Below are 19,952 nucleotides of genomic sequence, written 5' to 3'. Positions count from 1 at the left end.
AACTAGGAAAACACAAGAATGCTCAATAGACACAGAAAACTATTTTCACTGCCTGAGTGAGCTTAACATACACTGATTGATAATGATATGACATTTGTGTAACGTCAAAGACAATACATAATTAATCAATTGTCTCCAATGATCTCCCTCTTTGGCATTGATGGCAACACAACATGTCATAACATAATGAAACTTTGGAACAAGAATAAAGTAAGGAACATATCCTTATTTTTATTCTGATTTACATTTGAAAAAAATTTCTATTAATATGAACTCTTTTTTCCTTTGGTTTCTCCCTCTGTTAGGAAACTTCTGCCAATTTCATTCTCCCTCTTAGAAGTTTCTATGATAGCAAACTTCTCCCTCTTACAGAAAACTTCTCTTTCTAATTAAAATTTCTTTTGAGATATGATAGTAAACTTCTCCCTCCTTAACAATACATGCCAAAGACAATCATTCTTTTAATATCAATGTACCTTAAGTACTGATTCATTTGCAATATGCCCTTGTTAGTACTACACCAACTGATTGATCTTCAACTTGCTCTGGTTGATGCATCACCAAAATTCATTTAGTGAGCTTCAGATAGGGGAATGACCCCTAGCTTACCTTTTAGATATAGAAATGCATACTTAGGTAATGGCTTGGTACATATGTCTAATATTTGTTCTTTTGTATTTACATATTTCAATCTGACTTCTTTATCTTGCACCAATTCTATTAACAAGTGATATTTTATAGCAATGTGCTTTGTTTTAGTATGCATCACTAAGTTTTTTGATATATTGATTGCACTAGTGTTATCACAATATATGACTACTATATCTTTGATCACTATCTTCATTCCTTCCAATAGTTGTTTGAACAAAACAATGTTAGAACAATTAATTGTTGCTGCCACATATTTTTCCTCTACTGTGGATTGAGAGATGCAATTTTATAGATTTAGATCAGATTGCTCAAATATTGCACGAATTTCATGATGGTCATTCAGGAGGACACTTTTCTCCAAGGACTATAGCTTATAAGATTCTAAGAGCAGGCTATTACTAGCCTAATTTGTTCAAGGATTGTCACGCACATGTCAGAAAATGCACTAAATGTGTTATGTTTGTAGGAAAAGAAAGGCTGCCAGCTTTGCCTTTGCAGCCAATTAAAATAGAATAGCCCTTTCAGAAGTGGGGAGTTGATTTTATAGGGCCCATTAACCCTCTATCTAGTGCCGGTCACAAGTGAATTATCACAGCCACTGATTATTTCACGTGTTGGACTGAGGCAGCAGCGTTAAAGGACACAAATGAAACAGCAATCCTAAGTTTTTATGATGACATTGTGAATAGGTTTGGAGTACCTGATTCTATAATCTCAGATAATGTGCTTGCTTTCATTGGAATGAAAATAACTGATTGGGCCTTTACTCATGGGATTTATCTTAGCACTAGCTCTAATTATTACCCACAAGGTAATGGATTAGCGGAGTCTTCAAACAAGAACCTTATAAGCATTATTAAGCACAATTTGCAAGAGAATAAGAGGGATTGGCATTCAAAGTTGAAAGTTACCTTATGGGTTGACAGGATTACTCCAAAGCAAGTTATTGGAAATTTTCCTTATAGGCTTGTTTATGGGAAAGAAGCCAGATTATCCATTGAAACAGAATTACCTGCACTTGACCTTGCTACACAGCTGGTTTTGTCTGAGGAAGATGACCCTATTTTAGTGTGGTGTGCTAATAAACTGATGGAGTTGGAGGAGACAAGGAAAAAGGCCATGGAAACCATGGAGTATTAGCAAATACAGATAAAGAGAAACTTTGATAAAAGAGCTCGAGCTCCAGAGTTCCATGTTGGAGACATGGTATTGAAATGGGATGTTTTGAATAGCAGGCCAGGCCAGCACAATAAATTTGATCACATGTGGGTTGGGCCATTTCAGATTGTTGATTGTAAACAACATAATGCTTACTAGCTTGCTTCCATGGAAGGAGATGTACTACCAATCCCTGTGAAAGGGATCCACCTCAAACCATTTTTTGAGGTATGAGTTTCAGTCCTACCTTGTACATACTAGGATAGTTTCCCTTGTTTTCAATAAATGCATCTGCATTTAGTTTTGTTTTGTTTTCTGTTCTATTTTGGTTTGGTAGTCTAGGTTAGTTTAGTTGTTGGTTTATGTTGTTTTACAATCATATCAGCCCATTTCATTCATGCATGCATAGATATGTGTGCCTACATACATGCACATATCTAGCATACGCACACATACACACATACATATCGCTAACAATAAATATGTCTGGTTGTCAGCTATACATATCTGCATATTCATGCATACGTTGCATACATATAGTTACATAAGTCCATATATCTACACATACGCCAACCAAATGGTCGACTATGATGGTTCAACTCCTAAAGTTGATACTTGAGTTTTGACCCGGCATACCCATCAATTTGATAAAAAATTTGAGTCTTATTAAATTGACGAACATACATTCAAAACTGAACCAGCAACTTTAGGATTCCCTTTGTGTTAGGTTTAGGTGCTAGGATTGCATAATTAGACTCTATGCTCAATGAATAAGGACAATTTAAACACTGGTCAAATGTCAAGCAAGCAGACATACAGCAGAAGTTGCCAAAAATGTTACTAAAATTTTGCACGTGTAAAATTTTAAGCATACATGCAATAAAAGTACAGAAGTGCCATTCATTTCATTCAAAAAATAGAAATGTCTTTGTATTTATTTACTTTCAAATATACATTGATGTTTTCAAACAATGAGATGAATTAATATGTTGAACGAAAAAAGATCTCACACAAGCCGTGAGTATAGCTCACTATACTACATTTCTTTCATAAAGAAATACATGAAGAGATACATATGCATGAAAGAAATAGGCATAGAGATAACCAGTCATTGCATGTTGCTTTGACTGGTTATGCACTCTTTTGCTGGTACAGTAGACTCCAGCTCTGAGCTCCATGATCTCTAGCAGCTGCAAGAAAAACATGAAACAACTAATGTTAGATCTCGAAGGATCTAAGCAATAACTCCCTATCTTTACAACTACACATACTCTATCTGTTGATGCAATTCACTACAAAAGAAAAGAAGTTGGAAGAAATAAAAGTTATTTTGTGAGTTTCACGAGCCCGTGCTCGAACCTCACTAAGTAAGATACTACAAAATTACAGCAATAAATAATGGTTAACATCACAGATTACAAGAGTGTGCCTATTGTAGGAAAGCATAAGAGATCATTAAGGGAAAATGCTTCAAGGTATGCTAAGAGTTAAGGAATATTTATTGAAATGGAAGTATGCTACAGGAAAAATCTATCACAAAGCCTCAAGATGCAGATGTATGAGAGGAGGTGTTAATAAAAGTTTTCTACGAGATAACTACTGCAATTAAGATGAAGCTTTTAAGAAACTGGAATTGTAAATTAAAATCAAAATATATCTCAACTTCAATTTTAAACATTTGCAATTATGACTTTAAAGGAGAAGTTGTTTCAAACCAATAAGATGGACTGTTGGTAGTAAAAAATGCATTATCAGCAAAAGCATTTTTGGATTATGGAATAAATTCAAACAAAATGATAAACACAATATCATTGTATTGTTATAAGCATGAGAAAGTGGGAATTATCTGATGATAACAGATGCACAGATTCAGGTTCCTAACAATCTATGGTTTCTTCTTAAACAAAATGCCACTTCAACTTTTGTAGATTTGAAGAACTTGGAACCAAAGCAATCAATTCTACATGAATTATAGATTTGCAATTATCATTCAATGATCAATTCATTTGCCACCAAATTCATATGTTGGTCTTAATTCAAAATAGAATGTGAAGATAAAGAACAAAAATAGCACAACAGATATATATTACAGTCATATGTTCATTAGTAGTGCAAGTAACAGGAGCAATAGAAAAATGTTACTAAACTATTGCTCCAGCAATATGTTAATAAAGAACATTTTACTATTAACCCAGGAATGGACTACACTTTCGGGTCACCAAAAGATTCTAAACTGAATGAAATGTTTTCCTTGGAACAAGGATATTTGTAAATGTGACTATGGTTCATCGAGAGGGCAATACCTGTTGTATGGAGTCATCATGCTGAAAAGAGCAGTGAGAGTAGTGTTTTATCTATGAGAGCAAATAATGTAAGTCAAGTTCTCTACATGGAAGCCGCACAGCTGGGTGTAACATTAGATTGAAACTTGGTACCCAGATCCAAAAGATGAAGTCGCAGATTATTATCAAGATATGTGAACAAATATGGCCACAAAATGCCAGCACTATAAGTTTCAAAGATGAGTTTTCCTACAACTAGAAAACTTTCAATAGTATATTTCAGCATCCAAAATGCAAATGGAGTTAAAAGGTTTGCAACGCTTCTACTCAATGGATTCAAAGATATAGCAGTGGCACTTTATCAAAGGCTTGTGAAAAAGTAGCAAGAATGGTGAATATGAAAATGAAGGTTGCACAAATGCTTATATCTAATTAAGGAAACACCATTCAGAATTTGTAAGAAAATGGTTGATTTAAAACCCATACCAGCATTTCATGGCTTGCTAAGGCATTTTTTTTTATGGCAAATCCTTCCAAAATTACATGGCGACATATAACGAAATCCCATTTGGGTTTTATTAGCTCATGGTTCCAGCATACGAGATCATGTAAAAAATCACATTAAGACTCCCAAATGCCAATAGCAAAACAAGAAATCTAAACAGCAAGATGGGAGATAGTTTAAACACAAGCTTACCTTCCAGCAATTGTACCAATGGTGGTTTCATTTCAAACCAATACATCTTTCTCATGAAGATTTGCTAAATCTACATCACACTTTCATAGCGCAAGGAGCAAAAATGCCTCGAAATACTTCTCATGGCGATTCAGAGACCAACAAATTTCTCCATTTTCTTCAAACCCTCGAGTTTTTCAGATTTTTCAAGGAAAGATGCATATGTAAAGTGAAATCTTTTTAGGGTTAAAGGCTTGTTACGCCTTTTCAAAGTTACATAATTCTTTGAAATCCGTGGGCTTCAGTTTGGGATTTTTATCCCTTTGATTAATTTTTGCATCAATGTTTTATTGTAAAAGGGGGTATTTCCTAATAAAGGAAATGGTGTTATATTTTTCATATATGATAGACAAAATAATATTAAAGTGATACAACCTTATCATTAATATTATTTTGTTTTGTTTAAAATGCAAAATATAAAAGAATAAGAGAGGTGCGAGTTTTGTTTTGCATTAATGTTTTGTTGTAAAAGGGAAATAATCAAATGATAAAGTTATAAATCATTTAATAACTTATCTTCATGGTTTAAGAGAAAAGAAATCAGTCATCTTTCTCCCAGTATGGTCTTTAAATTTTTGCAGACATTGTGAATCCTTCTAGGAGAGAATATAGGCTTTGGGGTCGAATTTGACTTTGCCTTGGTAGCTGGAGGAGATTTATTGGTTGTTGGAGTGTTTTTAGGGCAGTTATCAATGAGTCATTGGGTTCTTTATAAGATAATGGAGTTTTCCCAGGGGTAAGACTTCATTATGAAAGTTGATTAAGTCCTCTTTTTGGGGCTATCATTCTGCATATGACCAAGGAGTTGGGCATTGTACTTAATGAGTTTTTTCTAACTCATTTGGGAGTTCTAATTTTATAAGGAGTTTTGGAGACTCATTTTCAGGGTCCTAAGCTTTATTGCAAAATCTTAATTCATCTTTTGGAGATATAATACAAATGACAACAGTGTGATGATGTTATTTTATGTTAAGTGTTGAAGCCTGCTTTCTTTCTGCAAGTCCTGTGTGCAGTTTATGAGTGATTTGAGAGAATAACTTGAGAATTTTCCGTATTCCTTATTTTTACTGTCTCATTCCAATGATATGTGTTTATAGGTGAAATTGATCAAAGTGAGATGTTAGTTTGTCTTTCTTTTGTCATTTCAGTACTGGAACCTTATCATAAATCATCTGTGCAAGTCTTTACAAGAAGTTGTGTTTTATTTGCATTTCATATAATCTATATAATCCTCTCTGTCATGTGAGTTATATCTTCATAATAACTTTGGTGTATCACCTCCTTTTCTTAGTTTAAGCTTTAAGTTTTAGGTTTACTTCCAGTATTCTCTTCCTTTTCCCTGACAATTTTATTAAGCTTTAGAGGTTATCACTGAAAAATCTAAAAGGAGCTGGCCTAGAATCCGAAGGTTTCATTTCATTATCCAGTCTCACATAATGAAATGACTCCCATGTTAAGTAAGGGTTATTGAACATTACTAGCTCAGTAGGGTGCAAATCCTGAAACTTAACAGGTTCATTGTTTCTGAACCTCACACTACCTCCAACATAATATTTTATGTGCTCAAATTTTGTTTTGTCTCCAGTCATATGATGTGAACAACCATTGTCAATAATCCATATATCATTTTTGCTAACATGAGAGATAAGTGCCATCTTATCTCCTTTCTTGTCAAATTCATCCTTTAGAGCAATATATACTATTTCATCTTCATTGTTATCAAAATATTTAGCTATAAAACAAGATTTCTTACCCTTGTCCTTGTAGTTCTTGTAGTTCTTGGAATCCTTCTTTCCATTGTGCTTATTGCTTTTCTTTTCATCTTTATTTTCTCTATTTGGACACCTTGTAGCAATGTGACCAACTTCTTCACAAGAAAAGTAGATTAGAGGAACTTTACCTTTGTATTTTCCTCTACCTTTGGAATACTTTCTTGCAAGTAAGGCTTCAACAACTTCAAATCACTATATGAACTTTCTTTTAATTCTTCTTCTTCACTTCCTAATTGATTGGACCTATATTTCTTACTCTCTTTTTTGAGTGAGATTTTAGCTTCAAATGTAGACTCAATAATCTTTGAACTAGGAACGTAGTTATCAAAGTTATCTAACTCAAAAGCTATCAATCTTCCAACTAGAGCATCCAAAGATATTTTATTATTTGGATCACATCTCATCTCTTGAATAGCAGACACTTTAATTGCATAAATAGAATGAAGAGTTATATGTATCTTTATTACAACTGTTTTCTCTTCAATGTCTCCTCTAGATACTTTGATTGTACTTATACTTGCTTTGATTCTTTCCACATATTTTGCAATGTTCTCATCTTCTCTCATTTTCATTTGATCAAAATGACCTCTAAGACTTTCAATCTTAGCTCTTCTTACATTGTCATCTCCTCTATCTATGTCTTTTAGTTTGGTCCATATCTTATGAGTTGTTTTGTAGTCTTTAACTTCATCAAATTCAACATAACTAAAAGTAGATGCAATATCAATCATCATGATGTTATGATTCTTCTTTTCAACAATATCTTCAACTGATAATGTTCTAGTGGGAGTCTTGTATTCAACATCAAGATATTTGCACCCTGAGTCACTGATAGTAGCTATATGTAACCTCATAAGTCCCTGCCATGCTGCAAAATTGTCTATGTTTAGCTCGGAAATCTCTCTTCTATAAGACATCATAATCTTTAGTTTAGGTCCTTGAAACCTTCTCTGCAAGAACCAAAAGCTCTAATACCAATTGTTAGAAATATAAGAGGAGTAACTAAGAGGGGAGGGGTGAATTAGTTACTACTAAAATATATCCCAGATCCCTTAAATGTTAGTACAAAATAAACTCTAAAACTGAATATTGCAGATGCTCAGTAAACACACATAAAATGTTGTAACTCGGTAAATATTGAATGTGCTTGGTAAGTACTTAACATGCAAATCTTAGATGTTTTTCGTGATTACCATTATCTTAAATTAGATGCAAACACATAAAAGTGAATAGCATGAACACATTTGACACCAAGATTTAATATGGAAACTCAATTTAGGAAAAATTGCCAATTGCAACTAGTTACTATTTTCACTCTTCTGAAGTGAGCTCTGTTAGGAGCCAACCTTGTTAAAGGTTACAAAACACACTATTAGGTGTGACCCTGTTAGAGGATTTAATCACCCTGCTAAGAGTGGCCTTGTTAGAGGTCTTTAGAAAATTCAAGAGAACTGCCACCTTGTTAGAGGTTTTACAAATAATTGTTAGGCCAATTCTATTAAGAGATTTAGGTCACTGCTACAATGGTTAGAGAGTAACAATGAGATGACCTGATTTGAATGCAATTGAATTGCTGATTACAGATCTCGATTATGTCTTTACTTGATCCTTCCTGATCGAATATATCTTCTTTGCTCCACAATGATATTCTTCTTATCCTTCTAATTCACTACCTTAGTGCATCATTAGGTCTTCAAAATCATCCATGCATTCTTACACTTTTTCAAATTATCAACTTGACCTTATACTTATATCATTCATATTGTCAAGTCGGCTCATATACAACTTAGAATAATTAATATCCATCTCCTTAGTGGTCTAGAGTCAATTGATAAATCAATTAAACTCAATGTTCCAAAATAAGAAAATCTTTTGTTAGCCAACCCAACTTGGTAGACACTAACTCAGAAATGATTTTATGTGTTAACCAATAGAAGCTCGGTTAACAATGCAAACTTGCAAAGGTTCTTTGGTAATCGAGTGAGCTCAGTTAACACTGGTTCCATCCAATATTTTTTTCATTAACTGAGTGAGCTCAGTTAACACTCATCTTTTGTAGACTTTCCTTGAACGCCCGAGTGAACTCAGTAGATACTAGCTTTTGAATTAGACAAACAAAATAACACTCGGTAGACATAGAAAATTATCTTCATTGTTTGAGTGAGCTCGGCATACACTGACTGATAATGATATTTTATTTGTGTAACATCAAAGACAATACATAATTAATCAATTATATCCAATAGCTGGAAACACATAACACATGATTGTATATAACAAAACACTACATAGGATAATCAAATGTATGCATTGACAACAATATAACTTTTTAGTTCACAAATTTTTCATGATAAAGAGATTTATATTCTTTGCAATAAATATACTCATTATGTATCTCCAGTAGCAGAAATAATAATCTCCAACATTTCTCCTCCTTAGAATGTCTCTTATTTTGATTTCAATCTTCGATCTGATATTCTCTTTATCTTCATCTTCTTTAGTCATTCTCTCTCCTTTATTTAATCTTTCCCCCTTTCTTATATGGTAATCTTATCATCGTCTATATCATCTCCATCTTTGGAAAAAAAAAAATCAAAGGTCATTATAAATTTCAATGTGAAACTTATAAAACCTTGTAGTCATCCTTGTACCTTACATTTATTATATAAATCAGTTTCATCACAGTCACTTTCACAACTTTAGAACTACTCTTAAAGTGTGAACTCTTATGTATCAACTCCATAAAGATATTACAACTCATCCGTGAATTTATGCAACATGCCTCTTCACTTAGTGCATTTTAGATAGGGGAAGGACCCCCAATTTACCTCTTAAATACTCAAAAGCATCCTTAGGAAATGGCTTGGTAAATATATCAGCAATTTATTCCTTAGACTTCAATTATTCAAGCCTTACTTGTTTCCCTTGAACTTACTCCCTCAAATAATGATATTTGATAGATCTGTGCTTTATTTTTGCATGCATCACCATATTTTTAGAAATATTTATGGCACTAGTATTCACAATAAATAGTAACATGCTCAATTACCTCTTCTTGCATTCCTTCTAATAGGTTCTTAATCCATACAATATTTGAACAATTTATTGCAGGTGCAACAATTCAGCTTTAGTAGTAGACTGTGAAATACAATTTTTTTTCTTGCTTATCCATATAATCAATCTTTCTCCTAAAAAGAAAGCTCCACACTTGTGATTTTCTTGTCATCAACATTACCAGTCCAATCAATATTTGTGTAGAATTTAATATTAAATTCATCCTCTTATTTATGCCATAGGCCATAATCTTCAATTCCTTTGAGATATTTGAATATCCTTTTCACAACAATCATATGAGTCTCCTTTGGATTGGATGAAAATCTTGTAGAAATTCAAACAAGTACAATATTTGGTCTACTATGTACAACAAATTGTAGCTTTCCAATCATATATATGTATAGTGTTTTATTTACCTCGCCATTATTATCTATTGGAATTTTATTGGGAAATTGAGATACTGAGAGGTGGGGGTGAATAAGGATCTATAAAAAAATTTCCCTTCAAAAAAAAATTACTATATTCACCATGTTAACCATCTCATATCTAGTTTATGATTAACATAACTTAAAATGTCAAATGTTGAAATAAATCTAACTATGTATTACATCCATGAAATGTAAACACATGACAAAAAATATTTTGGTAACCTAGAAACCCTCCAAGGTGAAGGTAAAGCTAGGGTGGGGATGACACTCACAAATCTTCACTACTATAGTAATAAAGTTAGCATGTTAGGACTACAAATTTGATCACTTTTGATGATCTATCTTGAGGGATTTATTTAGTTAGAAGCTTTACAAGACTGTTCGATCTACCTTGATTAAAGGATTTAACACCTATAATGAACTAAGGACTCTATTAAGATATTTATGAAGGTCTATTAAAAGCACTATGTTAAAAGATCTACCTTGATTCCATCTGTCAAAACTAATTCAATACCTGACCCTTCAATCTACACTTATAATTATTGATTACAGATCTCCTCTTTCTAATCTCTAATCCTATCTCTTATCTGATATGTCTTTACTCTATCCTTCGCTGCTTCATTAGGTCACTAACTCTATTGCTTTACAACTTCTACATGCAACCTCTAAAACCTAATTTCTTCACACAATACTTTACATTATCATCCACTATATTGCAATAGTGTTTGGATCTACCTATTTAAAGACATTTGTAGATTCTTCTAGACATTTCCCTTTTTGCCTCTTCATCTTATTGGTTTTTCATCCCTCATAGGGATCGATGATCCACATCAAAATGCATAACAACCATCGTAACAAACTCTACAATCATTAAATATCATATACTTGTCATCTCAAAATGGTTTACCTCAAGGTTTGTACCATTTCAGACATTTTTTTTCACTCTATGTTACTCGACACACACACTATCTCTGATGCTTGGTCATAATTATTCTTTCCTGTTGATGCTTAGCCTTAACTTAGTCATCTCCTTTTGTATAACTTGGCATCTATGTGGATTGTATGCTCAACATTTATTGAACTAATCTTGTATGGAAGTACTCAACGACCAAAGACTTGCTTGACTCCTATAGATCTTGGCTTATACACGATTATTTACAAGTCTTTACATGACTTGGCCTATATAGAGTAACTTGATCAAAATGATGACCAAGTGACTCTACCTTATATATGACTAATAGTTTGACACTAATAGACAACAAAAATTAGAGATACCAACAATCTCCCTCTTTGACATTAGTGGAAAAAATATTGTCATGATTACATCTTTATTTTATGAAAATAATAGTACTCCCCCTATTCCTATGACTCAATTCTTATAGAACTTCAAAACTTTCTTTTACAACACAATATACGATATATATTTCACATGACTCAAAATAGTTTGATTGTAGCTTTTTCATACATTGTCTAAATTCTTCCATTCTAAGCTTTGATTCTCTAATAATCATCTTTGTCTATTCTATCCCCTTGATTTCTTTCTTATCTATCATCCATCCCCCTTATATTTCTTCTTATCTAACCCCCTTATTTTTGTCACTTATGTCTGTTGTTGGGGTTGTGTAGATGGAATCAAACCATTTTTATCAATATATGGTTTATGTGTTTGAATGATCATGGCAAGAAGATGATCTCATGTGGTTCTCACTGATTCTAAATAATGAATCTTCATCTCTAGATTTGTAGCTAAGTCAATTAAGTTGTCAACAATAGAAAGATTATGATATCTTTGAACTAGATCCTTTGTTTAAGTTGGCTCTCATTGCATAACCTCCAAGTGAGGTATAAACATTGAATGGATGGAGATAAGTTTGGCCTGCAATCTATTTTTTTTTGTATGTAACTTGACCAATCTCCCTTGTGCAAACAACAATCTATTGTAATGCATTGAGCTTAATTCATCTTAGAGAGTTTTTCCTGATAATTTTGTATCAGCTAGAATCCTCTAAATGTTTGCCTGAAATTCATTAGTAAATATTGGCATGTCACAAAGAATATTGTAAAGATTCTATATTTTCTAACAAGTTCTTCAATATTATGTACAAGTATCATCAATTTAACCTTTCTGACTGCAATATAGTAGAAAATTTCTCTATTACTTTCTTTTCCAAAAAAATCTCAATACAAGCCATTAGGTTTTCATTTTCTTCAATATCCTCATTGTTGCCTTTTCAACTATTTGCACCAACTGAGAGATAATGGGGGGTTGTTCATCAATGGTCTGTTTATCAAAGGCATCAACAAATATATCTTTGATATCACGCAACAATTCCTATTTTTGTTTCTATTCTCTCCTCATCTCTTCTTTTCTTTTCTTTCTTACTAGAAGATCTTGCAAGATGTCAATCTATTCAAATCTGACATTGTTTAGATCTCATTTCATCATAGTATCTCGAGAACTTTCTTTTTTTCTTTTCTCTTCTTAGGAGTGCACCTTCTCGGTACTACTAGAGTTAGAGTAGATGAGGGGGTTTCACCACTCAGTCTAACTTGTATAGATGGAAATAGTTGTACTCAGCACTGTCTATGAATCTTTGTGCATTTCTTCTTCTTTTTCCTTTTCCTTTTTTTTTTGTTTAGTCTCCTTAATTCCATCTACTGAAGGTCCTAAGACATGTGGTCCTTCTTGACCCTTTATTATACTTTTCTACATTTTTATTTTTTTGGTTCCTTTTATACTTGCTTCTCCTTTTTTGACTCCTCAACGTCTATTATCAATGTTTTGGTTTGAGAAGCATGTTGTTGTTGTTACTCCATCTATTTTATTTTTTCATTAAAATAAATAATTTGGACTTGTATTTCTCCTTCCTTAGAGTAGTCCCTTATTTTTTATAATACAAGAGTGTCAGGTGTAGTATCATGAATAGGTGATACATTGCCCTAAGGGCTTGGCACACTTGAACCTTCTTCATTACTCTAATCATCTTCAATAGTTATAGTGTCCACTTCTTTTTCTTGTTAAACTCCTCATATTGTTAGTCCAAAAATTATCTTCAACAATAATTCATTTGATTGTACAACAACCTCAACCTCATTTTGTAAAATCGTGAATGTTCTAAATTTAGGAACAAATCAATTCCTATACTTCTTGAAAAATATTTTCTTTAGCTTATTTGTTAGCTTAGTCATAATTTTGGCTAATGTGCCTTCTCTTATTTTCCTTTCAATTCTAACCTTTCCTATTGTCACTTTCCATCAAGTCTATTGTGCAAATCACTTGGAATTTTATTTTCCAATTCTATAGGTGTTAGCTTGTTCTTAGCCATCATTTCTAACATGGCCTCTTCTACCTTAGATTTATTAAAATCACTCAATGTCTCATACTTGAGATATCTAAAACTTAATAGACTTGCAGAGTTTTTGATGTTGGCACATACCTCATCAATAATTTTAGGCTTTGTATGCACAATTGCTCGGTGGTAACCAAGTTCATCAGATTTATTTCTCTCTGCATCTTTCTCTTCAACATCTCTTTGCTTTATTAATCTTCTTCTCTTCTATTGGCCTTTAGTGGCTAGCATTTTCTTCTTCACTATACTTGTGCCACTTGGTTTTGTGATTTTTACCATTCCTTTCTTCAATGGTGGCTCGACACTAGTTGCTATTGTTTCCCTAGCTTTTGTTCTTGGTGATCTTAGATGTTACCTTATTTACATCCTTCTTCACCTTAGGCTTAGTGGTTTGCACTATTTTGGCCTTCTTAATTGGTGGGGTGACAAGTGTTAGGGCTTTACCCTATTTTTCTACAGTCTTTGTGTCTTCCTCTACATCACTATCATTGTCTTTGTCCTCTCCAAGACCTTGTATCAACATTAAAGTTTCTTTTCCTTTGGTTTGTGTGGCTAGATTTCCTTCTAGGTATTCAACCATTTTCTTCCTTTTCTTATTAGTAGAAGAAATCTTGATATCTATAGTTATTCTATCTTTTGCTTCTTCATATTTTCCATAGGGCTCAACCTTTGCATCAATTTCTTCATTAAGTAGTGCAGTATTGGTTGCAGTCACATCATCAATATCAATTACATAACCAAAAGGTTTAAACCAAGCTATCCTCGGCTTAACTGCCTATACATATGTGTAGTTTGTATCAACTAGAAAACACACATCATTATAATGCTTCATAACTAAGGATTCAAGAAGCTTTAATCTCTTCCTCATTTTTTGTTTGCATTCATCAAAATATCCATCTTAAACATTCTCAAAATTTTCTCCCAAATTCATAGTGTACTCATTGCTCTACCTTGTAGCATGTTTTCCTTGTTCCCATATGATGAAGGGTGCTCTCATTAATACCATAAACCATAACAAAAACAAAGAAACAACATCAAATGCGAGAACAAAATATGGACTTCTTATTATCATCGCAAATGTGGAATTATAGAATTCACAGATATAATATGTTAACCCAGATGGGCACCTTCATTACAATAATCTACAAGATTAAGCTACGAACTACCACCCAAAGTTGTTCTAGACAATGTTCAACCTTTCTTAAATAGGCCATTTTATGTCACTCGGGAAGGTTCTAGACATTGAAACTTAATACCTACGGCTGACAGACCCTAACAATACATATACAGTCGGCCAAATACATCTTTAACAATTATTTTAGACAGTTCAGATAGCCCAACTTTGGAAGGCCATAAGTCTCAAACCGTAGCTTTGATTGGCTATTATAACCACTTTTCTGAAACACCAACTCATGATCTACAAGCTTAGAACCACAGAAGTACCCTTTCGTCAAGTTTTTGGACCTCATCCGGGAACTCTAAGGTCTCCAACAATGAGCCTACAGATTTTTCTACAAATGTGTCCACCAAAAATCTGCAATAACTTCTTTGATACTTAAGTTGGAGCTATGAGATTTTTATGGTAGGCTTATAACTCTGAAATGAACCTTCACGTAGAAAATGAGAACATTCTGAGCTCGTATGACAAACTTACTAAAAATAGAAAGTTCCCAGAAATAAAAACCCCTATCTATTAGTCCTTATTAAAATAGAAAGACTGAAAATAAAAATATTTTTGGATGATGCAAGATTGCTCTTACACCCAAGATGCTCCTGCATCAGACACCTAGGGTAATTTGAGAAGTGACCCCATCACGTCTCAAGTGTTTAGATAGATAAGATAAGATAAGATAAGATAAATTTATTAATGTCCAACAATAGACCACAACGTGGGTCTATGGGATTGGAAGCTTGCACCAAGAAAAAGAAAATAAACACAGCACCAAACAGTGTCCATAAAAGAACAAGCACAACAAAAGAAGAAGAAAGCAGGAGACGTCACGAAAAAGATTAGGTATATATCCTCACAGAGAAAAAGTCCAACAACGACTAATCTATACTGATACCAGAGGCTCTGTGATGAAGTTGAGTGCTACGAGAGGAGTGTTGCTCGCAAAAAGGTCCCCTATGGGGTCTCACAAATCTGGAATGGCTCATGTTAGGGAAACTGTACAGTCGCTTCACACCCCGAGCCAAAGTTAAGGGCAAGAAGAAGGTCGTAATGAGTTGTGCCTGGGTCTAACTCTTAGGAAATGATAGCTATAAACTATGGTCACAAAGCTATAAGGACTCACAGAGATAGAGCACAATGCAATGCTGATCAGTGTACATGAAAAAATCTGAGAGGGATCTGCAATCTCTAAATAGACAGTGAAATCTCCCTCTAATCTCGTAGTATATGGGACATTTGAAAAGAAAATGAATCTCAAATTTTTCCTCTACTAAGGTACAAAGTGTACAAAACCGATCCTCTCTAGTAATATGGTGATCGACCTGGATCTGGAGTCTGTGCAAGCCCACCCTGAAGGAGCCAAGGGAAATACACAGGGCATGTGTCCAGTATCTATGTAAGTACTCAGAGCATACAATAATCCCATCTCAAATATCTAAGTGGTGCTCAGCATAGAAAGCCATCCTCAGATGTAGCCCCCTTGGAGGATCCACCCAGGTATGTGTGATATACTTCCTGTAAATGTCAAGCCTGACATGCCCATTCAACTCCTACAAAGAGGGGAGTAGATGAGTAGGAGCATCCAATGAGAACTAGTATGGAGGAAGATGGTCAATGTCAATCCCAATTGACCTTAGTGGGATAGTAGCATGAGCATATTAACCGCAGGCTCTAGTGGCAAGATCGGAGTCTGCAATAGCAACTAAGGAGCAGTAGGCTAAGTAAGGGTATCTATGTTGGCCTTCCTCCGAGTTAGCAAAGCCATGAAGATGGTGAAGAAACTAGATCAAGTCAAAAATGGTTGCAAGTCTAAATGGGTGAGCACCAAATTTAGCCAAAATGATACTGTGGGGGGTGGATCTGTGACATCTGATAATCTGACGAAGGACCATAGTCTGGGTACGCTCAATCATGGCCCAATCTAAGTCTAAAAGGGAAGGACCCCAAACCACTGAACCATAGAGCACTATGGGTATTAGTAAGGAATCCAGGAGGGATAACTTAGACGATGTATCCTGAAAGTGGTATCTGAAGCATTGTCTCTCGAGCATGGCAAGGGAACCCAACCCTTTACTGATCCGAGGCTAAATGGCTGATCTCAAGCTAAAAATAAATTCAAAAAACTTAACCCCAAGGTATGTGTAAGATGATGTAATCTCAATTTCCCACCCCTGCAAGTGTAAATGGAGATGTGAGGTCTTTAGACTATTGAAGACCATAACACGATTCTTCTCAAGGTTCACAACCAATTGTCTCATGTCACAAAACGATGCAAGTCTATCCAAAAGCCTCTGAAGACCCTCAGGAGAGGAAGCAAGAAGAACCACATCATCAGCAAAGAGAAGGATGGAGATCAATACCTGGTGTACATGAAAACCATCACCTAGAAGCAAGGAGTCATTGAGAAAAGCCTCGAGCTCATCAATGTAGATCCCGAACAAGATGGGCGAGAGAGGGCACGCCTACTTCACCCCAATGGTACTCTGGATAGGATCGAAGAGTCCCTCTGTGATCTTGAGTATGCCAATCACTATCTCATATAACATCATGATAGTCATCAATAAGATCTTAGAAATACCAATATCTCTCAGTCTCTGAAAAAGGACCGCTCTGGGGATGGAATCAAAAGCCTTACAAAAATGCACAAAACAACAGTAGACTTTATTCAAGTGATGCCAAGCCTCTTTGATAATAGCCTATAGTGTAAAGATATGATCCATGGTCTGGTAGTCTACCCCAAATCCTGCTTGACCCTTAGCCCTGCAATTCCTCCTGTTAAGCTCATTGGATAAAATAGTTTCCAAAGTTGTAGCATAAAGTTTGGCAAATGTATTCCCAATCATGATGGTCCTATAGTTTCCAGGATCAGAGGCCAGGCCAAATTTATGGATAAGGTGAATAACGTGTCTCAACCAAGAGTCCAAAAAACCAAAACAATTCACTCTATTAAAGAGTGTAAAGAGGTAAGGACCTAGGATTGTGGAACCGAGCTTGAAGAGCTCAACTTGAAAACCCTCCTCATCAGCCGCCCTGCTACATCTTATAAGTCTAATGATCTTATAAATGCTAGAGGTGGATAACAAGTGACAATGGGGGAGTGGGCTAGGAAGGGGGGCGAGTTGACCCGAGATGTCATACAACGTGGAGACATGGGAGGCAAGGAGGTGAAGGTCAGGGGTGGACTGGGGTTGGCTATGCCTGGGGAACATGATGTGCCAAAACAACTTCGGATACTAAATAAGTGTGTCTCAGAGGGATATGCTCTATGAAGCAATAAATAATCACTTCTTATGGCAAAGAAAGTGTTTGTAAGAGAGTCGTAAATTGGTAAAAGCGAGGGAATGAGTATCAAAAGCCAAGTGCTAGGAGTGGTGGAAAGTTTTACAAGCATCATCAAACCATTGGTTCATGGGACAAGCATTTTGTCGAACCAATTTGGGAGTGCTAGGAATGGAGCGGTGAGGGATAGAGAGGAAAGCCAACTCCCAAATCGCAGTAGCTAGTGAGTGAAACATGGTGGACACTTGACTATGATCTGTGAAGCTAGTGGGGCAGAGGAATCTTCTCAAATGGAAAATGAAGAGGTCTTGATCACCGTCCTCAAGACAAAAACTGGTATGGGGGCAAATCTGGGCAAGATGAGTAGAGATGGGTGAAAAGGTGGGGGAAGAAACACTGATCGAAAGGCTAAGAAGGGCATGATCAACCAAGGGAAGACAGGAGATAGTAAAGTTTTGAATCAAAGGGAGGAAGGAAGCAACTGTTAGAAATGGAAAAAGAAATTTGTAAATAAACAATACCAGGAAAGAATCTAAGTGAGTAAATACATGAAAAGATATTACCATAAAATAGGAGAGAGAAAGCTTTAAGCTCCAACACCATGAGACAAGATATTTGGAAAGGGGAAAGCAAAGAAAACCCCTTGTGATATTATGAATGAGGCATCAAAAGCCTAAGAAGGAGGAGAGAGAGAGATAGAGAGCAATGCTCATACAATAATTGAGAAGAGGAAGAAACCTTATTGTTAAATGAGAGAAGAGGGTCATCTCTTAAATAGAGATGAGAGAGAGGAGTTAGAATGTAACTCCCATGTCTATGAATGCCACCATTCATATGTGTGTGAGGCCAAGTGTGAGATTCCTCTTAAGGAGGAATAATCTAAAATTAGAAATTACAATATATATTTGTCCTCACATATTCCACTAGATGACAAAATAAGATGTAGTGGAAAAAGGACAAAAAAGAAATATATTAGGATACCTTGACTTATATCCTAATATATTACAACAATAAAGAAAGGAAGTCTAACCTTGGTTTATAAACACACCAAGGAAAGATTACAACTTCTAACCAAGTTGTAATCTTTCCTTGGTGTGTTTATAAACCAAGGTTAGACTTCCTTTCTTTATTGTTGTAATATATTAGGATACCTTGACTTATATCCTAATATATTACAACAATAAAGAAAGGAAGTCTAACCTTGGTTTATAAACACACCAAGGAAAGATTACAACTTCTAACACCCCCCTTTAATCTTTACTTGGGGTAATTACATCAAAGGCTATTAAACCCATAATTTATAAAAATCTGCAACTTAATCTTCAATATGAAGTAATTTGATTGTCTTCAAGCCATATGGTACATTTATAGATCCAAGAGAAGTACATGAGTCCTTTGAATGTGATCAAGTGGAAGCATAGACACCTCCAAGAAGGTTCCTTGATGGATCACCTGAAAAACAAAGAACAACAAGACAAATATCCACAAGTAGAATGCCATCATATAGGCAGATTCGAAATCCTTTTGAATAAGGATAATAAAACTCTCATAGAGAAACAATGAGTAAAATATGTTACCACAAAACAATGGAGATAACCTGATATCAAGATAAATTATATGCTCAAAAAATTGTCAACAAGGACAAATTGAGTAAAAAGCTTGATCAATGCTCTCATGAAAAGAATATTATACTAATGCACAAATGACCACAGACAAGGCCAACTAATGATACGTGCATCAACATTGCATCAATCATGTGGATATAGACAGTCCACTTAATGAATCATCCCACTACAAGTTAATGGGGGCGTCCCTCCATAACATGCATGACTCATGATCTAAGCAATAATGTATGCAGATCATTATCACATTAATATATGAAAGTAACATAAAGGAGAGACATGCTGATCAAAGTAGAATTATCATGATTTGTTAGGATAATCAAAAGAATGGATTATGAGGATAGAACAACATATTGCCTTCAAATTGGTTCAAATCATCTGAATTTGGAGAGAAAACTCCAATAATAACATCCTCTTCATGAGGAATAGAAAATGGAACATGGAGGGAA

At 34.7% G+C, this 19,952-nt stretch overlaps 1 protein-coding gene across 1 annotated transcript; it reads left to right on the top strand.

Annotated features, from left to right (window-relative positions):
• Positions 1 to 1,081: 1,081 nt before the first annotated feature.
• LOC149552880 (uncharacterized) lies at positions 1,082 to 1,791 on the top strand. Its single transcript, XM_089790243.1, has 2 exons — positions 1,082 to 1,109; positions 1,280 to 1,791. The coding sequence occupies exons 1-2, from the start codon at positions 1,082 to 1,084 to the stop codon at positions 1,789 to 1,791; spliced, it is 540 nt and encodes a 179-aa protein (XP_089646369.1).
• The last annotated feature ends 18,161 nt before the right edge of the window (positions 1,792 to 19,952 follow it).

Source organism: Cupressus sempervirens, chromosome 6, assembly GCF_028749045.1.
Source record: "Cupressus sempervirens isolate cs-2001-9-10 chromosome 6, ASM2874904v1, whole genome shotgun sequence".
NCBI lineage: Eukaryota > Viridiplantae > Streptophyta > Pinopsida > Cupressales > Cupressaceae > Cupressus > Cupressus sempervirens.
Note: the sequence above shows the minus strand (reverse complement) of the source record. Positions and strands in the feature narration are given on the sequence as shown.

What these genes read in the sequence shown, in the direction of transcription:
- LOC149552880 (XM_089790243.1), top strand. Translation starts at nt 1,082, where the DNA reads ATGTCAGAAAATGCACTAAATGTGTTAT. An exon ending in AAATGCACTAAATGTGTTAT is followed by an intron (nt 1,110 to 1,279) that starts GTTTGTAGGAAA and finishes GGACTGAGGCAG; the next exon opens with CAGCGTTAAAGGACACAAAT.